A 14927-nucleotide genomic window follows, 5' to 3' on the forward strand; every position below is an offset into this window, starting at 1 on the left:
CATTTATTGAATGAGCACTGTGCAATGTCCGAACTGATTTCACTGTATTTTAAGTAAAATCATTGTCTATTTCTTACCGTTTTTAAATTCATTTTAAATAAGTCCATTTTAAATAATTTCCAAAGTTTTAAAATTGCTTGTTTTTATTTTTGTTTTATTATTTCTTCATGACTATTTTACTTTATTTTATGTTAAGCACTTTTAAATTACTATTGTGTAAGAAATGTGCTATATAAATAAACTTGCCTTGCCTTGCCTTACCATCAGAAGTCTTAATATAAACTCAGACATTTCTTATCAAGTGATAAGAATAAGTATGCTCTTCACATTCATTATATAGCTCTAAACTCTTCAACCAGGGGTCCACAGCGTTACTGCAGGGGGTCAGCCAACATAAAAACAAAACTAAAAAAGTCAAAACATTGGTAAAAACAAACAAACAAACAAAACATCAAAATCAAATATAAATATAAGCACCCTGAAACTAAATCAAGAACCCCCCCAAATGATAATATAATATAATATTATCTGTAAAACAGTTTTAGCAAATGTTCCGCTGTTATTTCAAGACTCTGCTCCGGTGAACATGAAATGTATCTTTTTACAGCGTGTTTCTGCAGCGGTGAGAAATGTAGCCAGTCACTCACATTTGTGTTGATCTCTAAAACGCAATGACCAATCAGATGAGTTTAAGTTAGCATTGAGTCACCACTCGAAACTCCAGAGGGTTTCATGCTTCCAAGAGTGCAGACGGCCAGTTACATGCTGCAAAGTTGTGGAAATGACATCCGCCAATAAATGCATGATTCACTCCCGAAACTGTAATTGACAGTGATACTAGCACGGGACAAAAATATGGCATGTCAACATAGATGTGCAAGTATATGTTTCATTTGTCCACTTACAGTAAGGTTAAAATGTGAATTTTCTTAATCATAACATGGTTAGTTTCTATTAATATCAAAGTTTATATGCTTAATATGTCACTCTGTTTGACACATTTTGCATTGGGGGTCCCTGCTCCATGTCCTTGTCCTGAAAAACTTTTCAGACCCCTGTCTTACCGGATGACAATCATCGAATGATTTGAGACATCTTGATGTCATTTCAGTCAAAGTTGGTGATATATGGAAGGAGCAAGTGTCTTATTTGAATGGAATTTTTGTCTAGGAGAATACATTAAAAACTAACTTATTCATGTCTTTTCTTTTGGACACACTTCTCTGATACAGCCAGATAAACTTTAAGCTTGCTTAAGGCTTATCCAGCTATCCAAATCAGTCATGTATGGTCATGCAAGTTTTTTTTTAGACTAGTGATAATAATCTGTAACAATGTAGTTTGTGATGCTCACTTTGAATGAAAGATATCCCAAATTAACATGTCTGAACTGTTGGAAAACAAACTCTATTTGACAGATGTGAAGTGTTGAGAAACCAGTCTGTTGATGTTTCTGAAGAAGACTTCAAGCGAACACAATACAAAGAACTGCCAGTCATGGTTTTGGAGCAATTTTGTTTGTGTATGTCTAATAATGGGTGTGTGTAAGTAGACTCAGTTAAGGTATAAAAGAAAACGCAACTCATTTTCTGACAGAAGAAGGTCTGTTCATCTACACTCCGTAGATGTGTCGGATCCGTGGATTCGTTGGATCAATCTGTGCACTCCACTGAAACTGAAACAGGAAAGGTCCATTTCTTGTAGTTTAAAGTCCTAGAAAGTCCACAATGTCCAACTTTATTGAACGCATCAGGAACCGAATCCCGGGTCTGCGCCGTCCAGAAAACAATGGCCCACCTCAAGGAGTCGTTACCGTGGATATGGGGGAGATTGATTATGGGAAGGAGAAGGATATGAAAAAAGTGTCATTCTTCAATCCACTCGATCCCGTGCCAAAATATGACTTTTATGCCAAAGATACTTGGGCTGGACGTATAAAAAAAACCAGACCATCACTGGATGTTCTGCGCAAACCAGTAAGTAAACTCCAGAAGTGGTCATTTGAAAGAAGTTGCATGTCTAAGTAACCTTCTTAACACAAGTGTTTAATACGCACAAAGATTGCATTTTAATTGACATTGATTCTCTGGATGTTGCTGTCAACAGCCGGACCCTGATGATCTTCCTCCACCACCAGAGGAAGATGGACGGCCCAAAGTCAAGCTTGTTCGCTTTGGATGGGTTCTGGGAGTCATGGTGAGAAATCAACAATCATTTATGTGATTTATTAACATTTCTAGTTGTTTCTCCAATATGCTAAATGGTGAGCTACAATAATGCTACAGTAAAGTCTGCGATAAGATTTCCAAGAAAACTGCCAGATGTCTTTCTCAGTGAACACAAACATTACAGACTTATTGAGTGGGAATGTCATGTACATGTATATCTCCCACATAATTGTCCTTATCATAATGCATTTTTAGTTTTTTCTTAAAAATCAATCTCGTTTTTGGGCCGTACAATAAAATACAGTAAAATACCATATATCACTTAGTCACTTTGGATAAAAGCGTCTGCTAAATGACTGAATGTAAATACAATATCATTCTTTGTTTTACATAGTCATCAGTACAGTAAAAAATACTGCAAAAAAAGTGCTTAACATAGATAGGGATAGATTCAATTTAAGTTTATTTGTATTGTGCTTTTCACGATACAAATCATTGCAAAGCAACTTTACAGAAATTAAGTTTCTACAGTATTTAGTGGTAGCGTATCAGTGGTTACTGTCACTTTATGTACATACGGCAGAAATGTAAAGGAAAAATCAATTAAAGACCTAGTCAAACAGAGGATGAACACTATTAACATCATTGATTTTATGTTGCAATCGAAGTTATAGCAAAGTTTGGTAGTGTTGTGTATTGTTCCAGGGTTAGCATCATCTGAGGTCATCTGAGGGATTTTAATCATCTCTTGCGTAGCTAATTAGGATACACGTTTCTCACTTATCAGTGAAATTTGCCTTTTGTAAAAGCAAAATCAGTCATCTATGTGATTTGTTCAGGTCTGTTGAGTTTTTGTTTTGTTTCAGTTGTGGCATGAAACCATTCTTAGTTAGCCATTATTATACATATCACTATACCTTCCAAACATGTGTCTCTGCATTAATTGTAATTTATTACAATCATATTTAATGAAAAACATTATATAATATAATCAAAGATTGTACCTAAAATGTATTTTATTATTATTATTAACTGAAATAATTTCCTTGGAATGGAATGCCCTTTTTCTCTATTTTAAATGTGCAGTGAAATACGAACTTGGCTTGTTCTTTAAGGAATATTAAGGAAATACGTCCATGCTTTTGCTATGACTGGGTTTCAGATTCGCGCTATGTTGAACATCTGGGGAGTCATTATGTACCTGAGACTGCCGTGGATCACGTCTCAAGCCGGCCTCAGTGAGTCAGTCCTCCAGCTGGTTTAATTCAGTTCAAGACACTTCATTAAATCAACTAACAGTGAAATATTTCCACCTTCTGAGAATCAAAAGTATCAAGGCCTAATCTAAAGTAATCTGACATGCCATTCTTTAATTTCTACTTGCAGTTCTGACCTATGTCATCATCTTCATGTCCATCGTTGTCACAACAATCACAGCAACGTCTGTGTCAGCTATCTCCACCAATGGGAAGGTCTACTCTGGTGAGTTAAACTAATTATTCACCTTAAAAACTGCAACAAATTTTAAGTAAATAAGACATTTAGCTTCATGTTGGTCATTTTCCTTAAACACATTTAGTCAAGTGTATCATTTCAACAATCAAAAGCCAATTTGTTAAGTTAAACCAGCACTGGGAGGTTCATCTGTGATCTTTCCTCCAGGTGGCACGTACTTCATGATCTCTCGGAGTCTGGGTCCGGAGCTCGGAGCACCCATTGGTTTGCTCTTTGCGTTCGCCAACGCTATCGCCTGTGCGCTCCACACAGTGGGGTTTGCCGAGACCGTCAGAGATCTTCTCAAAGTGAGACATGAACACATTGTTGGGCTTGTGGGAAATTCAGAAAGCAAAACACACACACAACAACACTACACTTTTAAAACACAAAATCCATTCAAATAGTTACATCATTTGACAGCATGATGAGGGAGATTAAGAGTGACTCCTCATTCTTTATAAATTTGATTTGGTTGCTTGAACGAGCATAAAGTTCAAGTGTGTTCTCAGACTTTTTAATGCAAAGTTTCTAAGAAGAACACAACAGTACTGAAATACAATTTATATGTCCCTTCAGGGGCGCCAATATTTTTGGTCAGTTTTCCCAAAGAGCAAAGACAAAAGTTAAAGGGGTCATGAACTGCCTTTGTTTTTGTTTGTTCTGTTCTTGTGTGGTCTATTTATAATGTCATCAAGGTTTTTACATAAAAAAACATAATAATTTAGATGTAATAGGCTATTTTCTGTCCTGTTTTAAAACCCCTGCCCTCATCAGAACGCTCTGTTTGAATAAGCGTGGATGATTGTAGACACAGAAGTAAACGACCACTGCTATGATTGGCTAATATTATGTCTAAGAGCATACATTCCTCAAAGATGGAAACTGCTGTGATTTAGATTCAAAATTCTTAAGATTTATCAAGCAAAATATAAAACATAGACCTGCTTTCATCCCTCTCTTTAATTACACTACATGAGCAAATTTGGGGGCGGGGCTAAACAGGCAGTGATGTAGACAGGCATTGATCTTCTGTGGAGGCGGAGCTTATCAACACTATTACATCATAGATCAGAACATTCATTTGATCAGAATGCCTTCAGTATAAGCTGTTTTTTGACCAATGAGAAACTGTTGAGCTCTGAAACTTACAAGATGTTTTATAAGACAATGACCTCTTATATGTCAAAAGATGAAGGGAATTTTGGTTTCTCAGTTCATGATCCATTTAAATGTGGAAAAATAAATAAAAGTAAATTATAGTAACTACAGTTGAGCTCCAAGTGAACTGACGACAAAATCTTCTCAGGACTTTAAATCTCAGATGGTGGACGATGTCAATGATGTGAGGATCATTGGGGCAGTTACTGTCGTTGTTCTCCTCTGCATTACATTTGCTGGAATGGCTTGGGAGGCGAAGGTATGTTCCTCTTTTCCTGCTTTCGCAAATTTCCCAATATTGCTTCTTTTAACACAACTGTTTGCTTGGTTTTCACTCCACCACAGGCTCAGATCCTGTTCTTCATCGCCATCATGGTGTCCTTAATTAATTATTTTGTGGGGACAGTCATTCCTCCCAACACAGAAAAGGAGTCTGTGGGATTTTTTGGGTACCGTGGTGAGTACACGAGATCCTGATCTAATAAGACTATGAGTGCACATATTTGAGTGATTCTATAATTGGTGAAACATTTAGCATTGCAGAAAGTTAGGATTTTTTATTATTATTATTATTATTACTGAAAACACATTTTAATTTTAACAATTCAATGCTTGCCAAACACAAGTTACTTCCTTTTTTACTATTAATGAAAAAAAAAATAGTATGGTATTGTTTGTCAACTCTGTTACAGACAAATTGGCCAATGTGTAGAAAATACAATAAATCATGACAGGAAAAATTATTCTTGTTTTATTAGACACACAGTCCTTACATTCCATCACTTGAAACTGAGATAATATTTCACCTATGCATACCTTAAAAAAATAGGTATTTAATTAAATACCTATGTCTGCACATATCCAGTTAAAAAAGTTCTGTTACTGCAATGTCAGCCTTGTTACTCTACCTTGGTAACAGAGTTTGACGGTAACAGAATTGACAATTTTGTTTATTTTTGCCAAAAACTCCACTTGCTAGCATAAATGCTAGGAGCATATGGCACTACTGAAATTATGATTAAAAGAGGTTTAAATAACACAAAGTGTGATCAATAAGAAAAAAAGTTTTCCTTTTTAAAACTGTGGTAACAGATTTGACACTTTATAAATAATTACTTTTTTGATTTTAAATATTTTCTTAAAGAGTGCACATAGAGTTTACAGTTCTTCAGATCCTAACAGTGAAGTGACATCATGTCCTGTATCTTACATAGTTGTGGGAGATAATTACACTAATTTAAAGGCAACGTATGGAATGGTAACAGAGTTGATGCAAGATTTAAGTACTACACACACACACACACACACACACACACACACATATATATATAGTTAAATTAATGGTAAATTATTCTAGGGCTTTTATAAATAAAATGAATGATATATTTCCAAAAGAAAAGTACAATACACTATTTTGATTACAGAGTGATACATGATGGAAAAAAATGCACTAATGTCAAAATGTCTATTTCAGACAACAAGAAATCATGATTTTCAGCTATTTAAGACACTTTTTGCAAAAATAAATAAATAAATTGTTATGGACTGTAACATCTTGTAATTCATAACAATGAGTAACACAGTAATAAAATAATTAGAAATATAACCATTTGACAAGAAAAAAAAAAAAAAAAACTTCGGACACCAAATGTACCTGCAGTTATAGAATCACTCATATGTGATCTGATTTAGATATAGATTAGAAACAGTAACGAGGGCTTGGGGAAGGAGCAGCAAAACCCACCGTTTTCTTCTTCCAGGTGACATTTTCGTGGAGAATCTGCTGCCTTCTTACCGAGGCCCAAATGGATATTTCTTCAGGTTGTTCGCCATCTTCTTTCCAGCCGCCACAGGAATTCTGTCTGGAGTCAACATCTGTGGAGATCTCAAGGTTATTTAAATTTTTGCAGGTGAAGCATTTAAAGAATGAAATTCAAAGTGACTTTAAAGCGCTAAGTGATGTGGGTATTTGCATGTTATTCCAGGATCCGACTGGTGGGATTCCTAAAGGGACCCTGCTGGCCATACTCTGGACAACCTTGAGCTATTTACTGATCTCAATCACATGTGGTGAGACATTCTGTTGTATTGTGTTGCATTAGAAACACTTGAAATTAAAGAAAATATGTCTTGTTTGGCGAAAGGCTCACCAAAGCAATTTCCTCTCTTCTCTCTCAGCTGCAACTGTTGTAAGAGACGCTTCTGGGAATGTGAACGATAGTTTAGCCCTGAAAAATTTCACCACCCAGTGCAGTGGCCTGGGCTGTAAATTAGGCTGGAATTTTGACCGGTGTGAACAGAACCGCACATGCAGCCATGGACTGGCAAACAACTTGAGGGTGAGTTTATCGGCCCTGTTGATTAATCAGTGAAACTCTCCCTGTGAGATAATTATTGCATTTTAACTTTGCGAGTAATATTTAATTGAAAGCCATATAACCACATCTCTTTAATTAAATAAACAATATGCATGCATTCACTCTTAATTTTATACCCAAACAATGTTATTTTAGTAAAACTTATATATTATAGCTTTTATTAATATTTTAAATTAGTTCTTGTCTGCCCATTTTTTTTTTTTTTTACTTGTAATAATTGTTACTTGATTTATATCTCAAAGCACAGACCCAAGTGAAAATAAGAATCTTTTACTGTGTGCTTTTTACGTAAATTTGGTGAACACTTATGACTGTGAAGCGATGTGGATGTATATGTGGATGGATATAAGGGATGATAGAAGAATGATCTCTTTTTTTCCTCCAGATTCTTACCACTGTTTCAGGATGGGGGATTTTGATCACCATTGGGGTCTTTGCTGCCACCTTGTCATCGGCGCTGGGTTTCCTGGTTTCTGCTCCCAAAATTTTCCAGGTAGGCATTTCAGAGTTTTTTTTATTCTATTGTTGTTCATCCAACATGCAATGAAATATAACAGATAAATATATAGTGTGTTTTTTGTCACAGTGTTTGTGTAAGGATAACATCTACCCCTTCATCGGCTTCTTCGGAAAAGGTTATGGGAAAAACAACGAGCCTCTACGTGGCTACTGTCTCATGTTTAGCATCGCTATGGCTTTCATCCTCATCGGTGAGTCCTGGATCTCCTCCAGATCAGAGGATCAGAAGTGTCTCTCTCTAAAGACACTTTAATGTTTGGTCTCATGTTGATGTTTTCAGGTGACCTGAACACAATCGCTCCTCTGATCTCCAACTTCTTCCTCTGCTCTTACGGCCTCATCAACTTCAGCACCTTCCATGCATCGATCACCAAATCACCAGGTGAGAACCCGATTATCAGCATCATCCTCGTCACATTGTGCTAATGATAGATATCTAAAGATAGTGCAAGCATAATTATTAGGCAAATTGATATTCTGATCATAATTATGCACATCTGAATGTAAGGTGTTTATACAAAATGTCGTTTGGATTTGTTAAAATGTGCTTCGAAAAAAAAAAAAAAAGATAAAATATCGACCTGCTTATGAATCCTGAATTATGCATGCACTGTAATTTGATTAGTAATACACGGATGCGAATAAAGATCTAAAAGTCTTCATTGAGGGTTTGACAATTGGGTGTAAAATAGGCTTTAGTCCATTTATGTCACTGCTTCCTCACACTTAATCTATGGGCACTCTCAGTTTCTGTAAATAAACAAAGTAACTACAATTGAAAGGGTTACACTTTATTTTAAGCTGTCCTTGTAAGTACAATTATACATTGAAGTACTCAGTAATAATAATTAACTACATGTACTGTACTTACTACATGGTTAGGGTTAGGATAAGGGTTTGGTTTAGGGTGATTGCATGTATAATTATGCAAAATGTATTTGTTATTCTAATAGTAAGTATATAACATGTATAACAAGGGCACCTTAAAATAAAGTGTTAGAAAAAAAAAACAATAAAGAAACGCCTATCTTTGAGGTCCTTCAAGCTCAAGTTTCTGAAAAGGGGACATAAAATAGGCTTGCTATACTGTAATAGATGCAGCCTTATTATTGATTAATGTAATGTATGATGTCCTAAGAAGGATAGGAAAGAAGACAGGAAGCAATCAGTTGTTGAGGGGTGAATTAAAATAAGTAATAGCTGTTTTCTCTTGCAGGTTGGAGGCCGGAGTATCATTTATATTCTCCATGGACATCTCTGTTTGGGTCAATCTTGTCTTTTGTCCTCATGTTTCTGTTCACATGGTGGGCCGCTCTCGTCACTTTCTGTATCATGCTCTTCCTCCTTGGCTACGTTAGTTATACAAAACCTAGTGAGTGTCACGCATTACCAGTTCAGCAAAATTCTGCATTTTTAATGATCTATTTCAGTACCAAAATAAATAAACACCCTTGTCTGACACCCTTGTTTTCCATCTTGTCTGATCGTGTCCAGAGATAAACTGGGGGTCATCTTATCAGGCGGGTTTCTACAACATGGCTTTGTCCTTCTCGATGGCTCTGACTGGTGTTGAAGACCACGTCAAAAACTTCAGGTAAAGATTATCAGCAAACTGTCCTTTTCAGATCTAGATACACCAGCCGCTCACATATAAACACTTTCTCTTAGGCCTCAGTGTCTCGTTCTGACCGGTCCTCCTAACAATCGTCCCGCTCTCGTGGACTTTGTGGCTACTTTCACCAAAAACACCAGCCTGATGATCTGTGGGAACATTATCATGGTAGATGACATGCATCTTATACAGATAAACTGACAGTTTAATGCATCCTTGCTACATTAAATCATTTATTTCAAAACTTGAGATGGTGTTTTCTCGCTCTCTTTCTCTCAGGAGGATGAGAAGTCCAGTTTCCCGCAGCACAGCACTGATATGTTGGTGGACTGGCTCAATCAGAGGAAAGTCCGTTCTTTCTACACGTCCTTCAACGCTGACAGTCTGAAAGAAGGCGCACATAATCTCATGCAGGTACCACCATCGCTAGATCTGCTCGCTTTCTTCTTGTCATCTTGTTCTTCTCACAGAGTCTTTCTTCTTCTCGTCAATGGTCTGTCTAGGCTTCAGGTCTCGGTAAACTGAGGCCCAACACTCTGGTTTTAGGATACAAGATGAACTGGCAGGAATGTAAACTGGAGAGTTTACAGGACTACGTCAACACCGTCAGGTGAGCTGCTGTCTCCATTCACATTTATCAGAATCAGAATCAGAAAGAGCTTTATTGCCAAGTGTTTTTACACACAAATTTGTCTTGGTGTAAGGAGCTTCAAGTGCAGAAGATACAAAGATACAAATAATTTAAGGAAATTAAAAGAAAGAAATATAGCAGTATTAATAAATAGAATAGACAATACATGAATGCAATACTAGCTATGTGGTGATACAAATATAAAGAAAATAGAATTATGAACACTGATGTGCAAATGTGCTATTTTACCAATAATCATTTTTTGAGAAGTTAGGTTTAATAGAAAAAAAGCCTAGTTCTTTTATAAAACTCTAGATGGCGCAGGATGATGGGTCTTAACATGACTGCCGTTCAACGACTTGGTAGAAACTGATTGGTTCATGTCGCATATGCAGCCAATAAGCTTCCTGCTTTACATTTAAATGGCTGGTTAACATCCACTTGCAGAGCTCTTTCAGAGTTTCTCTGAAACCCTCCACCTTCCCCAGCTCCACCTGTGTAGAGACTGCTGCGGGTTATTTTATAGCAGCATGTTTTAAATACTCACTGCACCATATCTCTGCTAGCATTGGCAGTTGCAAATTCATGTAGCAGCAATAATCTACAACAACTGAAATAACAAACATCAGCAGCGGGGTAGCAGACCTATTCCACCAAGACCAAATACATTAAAACTGTCATTTCCATTAACATGCTAAAATATTCTGAGAGTTGTCATGATAGAAAATGATACTTATTAGATTAACACTTTTGAGAAGTTATGTATGCAAGTAGTCCTGAGATGTTGTGTATTGTTCAGGTGAAATATGGAATGTTTTTTTGGTTGCACTTTTTTCTTTGTATTTTGATAAATGTTTTTCTTACAGCAATGCATTCGACTCCAGCTATGGCATTGCGATTCTGAGAATGATGGATGGATTGGATATAACAGATAATTTGCATAGTGCAGGTGTGTGCTTTATACAGTATGATGCCCAGAAAATTGATTGACATTAGAGTCATTAAACCAAGTCTTATATGGGTTTGTTTTTTTGTTGAAGTCGAATCATCTGCAATTGACAATCCGGCATTCGACGCAGAGGAAGCCCAATACGAAAAGGATGAGAGCGACCGGAATTCAGGTGAATCATGCATCTGAGCTCTTATTTATTGTGCACTTTTACTTCTTTGACACTGTTAGTGAAGTGATGTGACAATGTTACTGATTTTTGGGATACCAAATTAAAAACCCTGAATGGATATGCCAACAGAAAAAAGCTTTATTAGTTACCCTCAAAACGGTAATGCAATTTTCTAAAGAAGTTGGAAGAATAAAAATCATTTAAATATTTAATCAGGCAGAATTAATTTATTATAATCATCAAAGCTGCACATGGAATGTGAACTGTACATAGAATTATTTTTCCAATCAAGCTTCATTTGGTTCGATTTGACCATGGACCTCAAAAACTCCTTTTTTGAAACTTTTCCTTTTTCATTCCCCATCCAGATATTTCTGATGATGGCTCGGACGAGCAGGTCAGATCGGTGTTTCAGACGAAACAAGGCAGGAAGAGCATCGACATCTACTGGATCTCTGATGATGGAGGTGAGAATTATATTTAAACTCCTTGCACCCATTGGTTCTTAATGGTCTGGGCTGGGACTGGTTTTGATATTTCTAAAAATGTCTCACCGTGAAGCATCATTGCTCTCTTTCAGGTCTGACTCTTTTAGTGCCTTATTTGTTGACCAGAAGAAACCGCTGGAAAAAGACCAAACTCAGAGTGTTTATCTTAGGAGACCCCGAGAGCGTAAAGGAAGACCGTAAAGAGTGAGTTGATCATCGTCATCATCATTTTTGTAACTCTTTTGTTGTTTTGATCTGCAGACAAGTCAGCGTGTTTCTCATTTCAGCATGAAGATGCTGCTTAAGAGATTCCGGCTAGAGATCGAGGACGTCGTCATAATAACAGACGTGGATAAACCTCCTCTAGCGAAAAAGTAAGAAATGGGCACAAACATGCTCATGAACATTTAAAAAACCATACATGTTGTTGTGCTGCGTTCAAGTCCTCCTGGGAAGTTCGTACTTACAAGTTGAAAAGTTATAATTAAAATGTTGAGTGCGTTCAAGTTTAGTCGTAAGAAGATGGCAGTGTACTTTCTTCAAATTAATTACAATAAAAAAACAAAAGGGTTTGTTAACTCTGCTTATAGAAAATGAAAAGCAAATAATTTGCATCAGGTGGTTTTTTTTGCATTTTTAATTGTTTAAAATAATTTATGAAGCCACTTTAATCTGTATCGCCTAAAAAATGTAGCAATTATTATACTGCAATCCTGTCTATCAATTTTAAATAAAAAGCAATTACTGTCAATAACAGACGTTGCATCCATCGATTCATTGATTCTGTCATGTTCCTCATTGGCACGCCCCAAACTCGGAAACTCTGAGCATAAAAAAATTCAGAGTTTCCCACTCGTAGTTATGACTTTGTGTGCGTTTAACTTGTAAATACGATGCATCCGATATGACTTGAACGTACCATAAGTAACTGTAGTGCTTTTCTTCCTCTCTGTTCCTGTAGTTTGCAGCGGTACGAGGAATCCATCGCCCCCTTCAGGCTGAGTGAAGAACAGGCCATAGGAGACGTACAGGAGCTCAAGAGACTGAGTCCATGGAAAGTGTCTGACAAAGACCTGGAGGCCATAAAACCAAAGGTGTGTGTGTGTTTGCAAGGATGGGGGGTTTTGAACAAATGCAATGCATCAGTTAAACAGAATGACCCTGTATTCATGCTCAGATCGAGAGGACGCTGCGACTAAACGAGATCATCAAGAAAAACTCCGTCAACGCGGCTCTGGTTGCAATGTGAGTACTTAGACTAGCTGACTTGAAAGTTTCTCAAAGTGAGTTCAAATGAGTGACATCACAAACAACTGATCATCATTTTCAACATTTTCAGGCCTTTGAGAGCATGCTTAACCAATACGAGTACTTTGGTAACCCAGAGAGCTGGATGGCCATCTTTACTAACCAATTAGCACCTGATACTAGTTCTAAACAAAATAAGTTAGGAAATGAATAAAATAAAATCAGACAAACAGCAAAGACAAAAGAAAACATACAAGAATGCTTGAGCATTTAAACAGAAACCTTTAGATAAAAGGGCCTCGAGATCATAACAAATTCAGTCAAGTGTGTTCAAACTTTTGGATGGTAGATGATGTGTGTGTGTGTGTGTGTGCTTCAGTTCTCTTCCAGTCCCTGATGTCACCTGTCCTAGTTCTCTCTATATGGCCTGGCTGGACGCTCTGAGCTACGGTATCCACTGTCCTGCCCTGCTCATACGAGGAAACCAGGAGAACTGCATGACCTTCTACTGCCAGTAAAACACTCGCATTAATGTGCCTGATCATCCTTAAACATATTTATTACTGCATATTACTTGCAATTTAAGGATGCTGAACCTTGTTGTACTGAAATAAGCTGCTTAATCCTCTCGAGCATTGACTGTATTACTACGAATGCATATTTATCTCACATGCTTGTATCTTTGAGGATGATACAGGTCAAACAGATTCGGTAGAAAAGATAGAATAGAGATACAGTAGAAACGCAGTAGAATTAGGCTGGTGGAGGGAAGTGCTTTTTCTGCTCTCAGGATCTTCATTTCAGGGTAGAACTTTCATGCAGTTTGAGTCAACACACGTGTTATATTATGTGTAATATTATTAGGTTATTGTTATGAATCGCAAGTATGCTTTCTATCTGCTTATGAATGTGAAAAATAAAAATTAGCACCATATCTCTAAAGACTTAATATATGAATTTTGCTTCTCAGTGGCCTCAAAAGTGTTTAGGGTTAAGGAAAGGACATGTGGCCATGTATGGTGTCCCATACCTTGAAACTGTGCTCTGCATTTAAGCCATCCAAGTGCTCACAAATAAAAGTGAGTAGTGAAAAAACACAACCGGAGCAGTGGACAGCCAATGCTGCAGGGTCCGAAAAAAGGAAAGGTTTCATGTGATTTTTAGCAAATGGTGGTGGTTCACCGTCCATCATTGGAACCAGGATCAGATATTTGCACAAAGGTATTCTAGCCCTGTGACCTATGGTCACACTTCTAAGGGCCACAATTACAATAAGAAGAAACAAATTGCTTTTTATTCTATGGGTTACCTACAATAACCAAAGAACAAAAACCAAAAAGACATTCAGCAAGCAATTAACAAATATTAGGGTGGCAAACTATTGTCATGTTTTTCCAATGAAATGAAGTTTTAACTAATCACTTTTCTCTCCCAATATTTCATACACAAATGCACACACATACAGGAGAGACTCACAGACTTCAAATGAGATTTGGAGGTGGTATGTCGGTGGTAACATTGCTATTTTAATGGCTTTAGAGAACACTGTAATGAATTTCATAAACATTAATGTTCAATGCTTTTCACTTCTGCACAAAAATCCCCTCCTAAATGTTATTTTTAGTAAAAAAAATAAAATATTAAAAATGAATGCATGGCTTATGTGATCAAAAATTCAAAAGAAAGTTTCAGGACCCCCTCAGCTGTGTCATCTCATTTAAGAAGAGAGGTGTGAAAGTTATTTAGTTTGATATCCAGTATTTATTTTGGGTGTTTGGAAATTAATCCATCTCAAAAACACATAAAAAGTCCAACATAGATCTTCAGGAGAGAACAATAAATCCCAGAAGAGTGTATCTCTTTTCCTCCAAAACAACTAAACAGAAATATCTTTATCTTATCTTTTGTTTTTATCCTCCAAACCTTCTCTCAATAGTCAGACTCATTCCATCTCCATACACACAGTTCTTTCTCTCTAACTGAAGGGGCTGGAGTGGCTCTCAGTATCACCTGTATGCACTAATGAACTCAACCCTCCTCAATCAGCTCATTAGATTGTTTTGTATATTAATTGCTTGCAAAAGTAATAACACAAATTGTAAAACAT

The 14927-nt window shown here is 36.7% G+C and overlaps 1 protein-coding gene across 1 annotated transcript; it reads left to right on the forward strand.

Annotated features, from left to right (window-relative positions):
* Window positions 1-1648: 1648 nt before the first annotated feature.
* LOC113079174 (solute carrier family 12 member 3-like) lies at window positions 1649-13714 on the forward strand. Its single transcript, XM_026251380.1, has 26 exons — window positions 1649-1976; window positions 2107-2196; window positions 3331-3406; window positions 3555-3650; window positions 3831-3970; window positions 4972-5082; window positions 5169-5280; window positions 6584-6714; window positions 6809-6893; window positions 7002-7162; window positions 7587-7694; window positions 7788-7911; window positions 8001-8102; window positions 8937-9092; window positions 9215-9314; window positions 9389-9500; window positions 9612-9746; window positions 9836-9942; window positions 10830-10912; window positions 11004-11084; window positions 11453-11551; window positions 11665-11776; window positions 11860-11946; window positions 12534-12666; window positions 12750-12817; window positions 13200-13714. The coding sequence occupies exons 1-26, from the start codon at window positions 1728-1730 to the stop codon at window positions 13336-13338; spliced, it is 2997 nt and encodes a 998-aa protein (XP_026107165.1). The 5' UTR covers window positions 1649-1727; the 3' UTR covers window positions 13339-13714.
* Window positions 13715-14927: the final 1213 nt, after the last annotated feature.

The sequence above is a fragment of the Carassius auratus genome, unplaced genomic scaffold (assembly GCF_003368295.1).
Source record: "Carassius auratus strain Wakin unplaced genomic scaffold, ASM336829v1 scaf_tig00027279, whole genome shotgun sequence".
Lineage (NCBI taxonomy): Eukaryota > Metazoa > Chordata > Actinopteri > Cypriniformes > Cyprinidae > Carassius > Carassius auratus.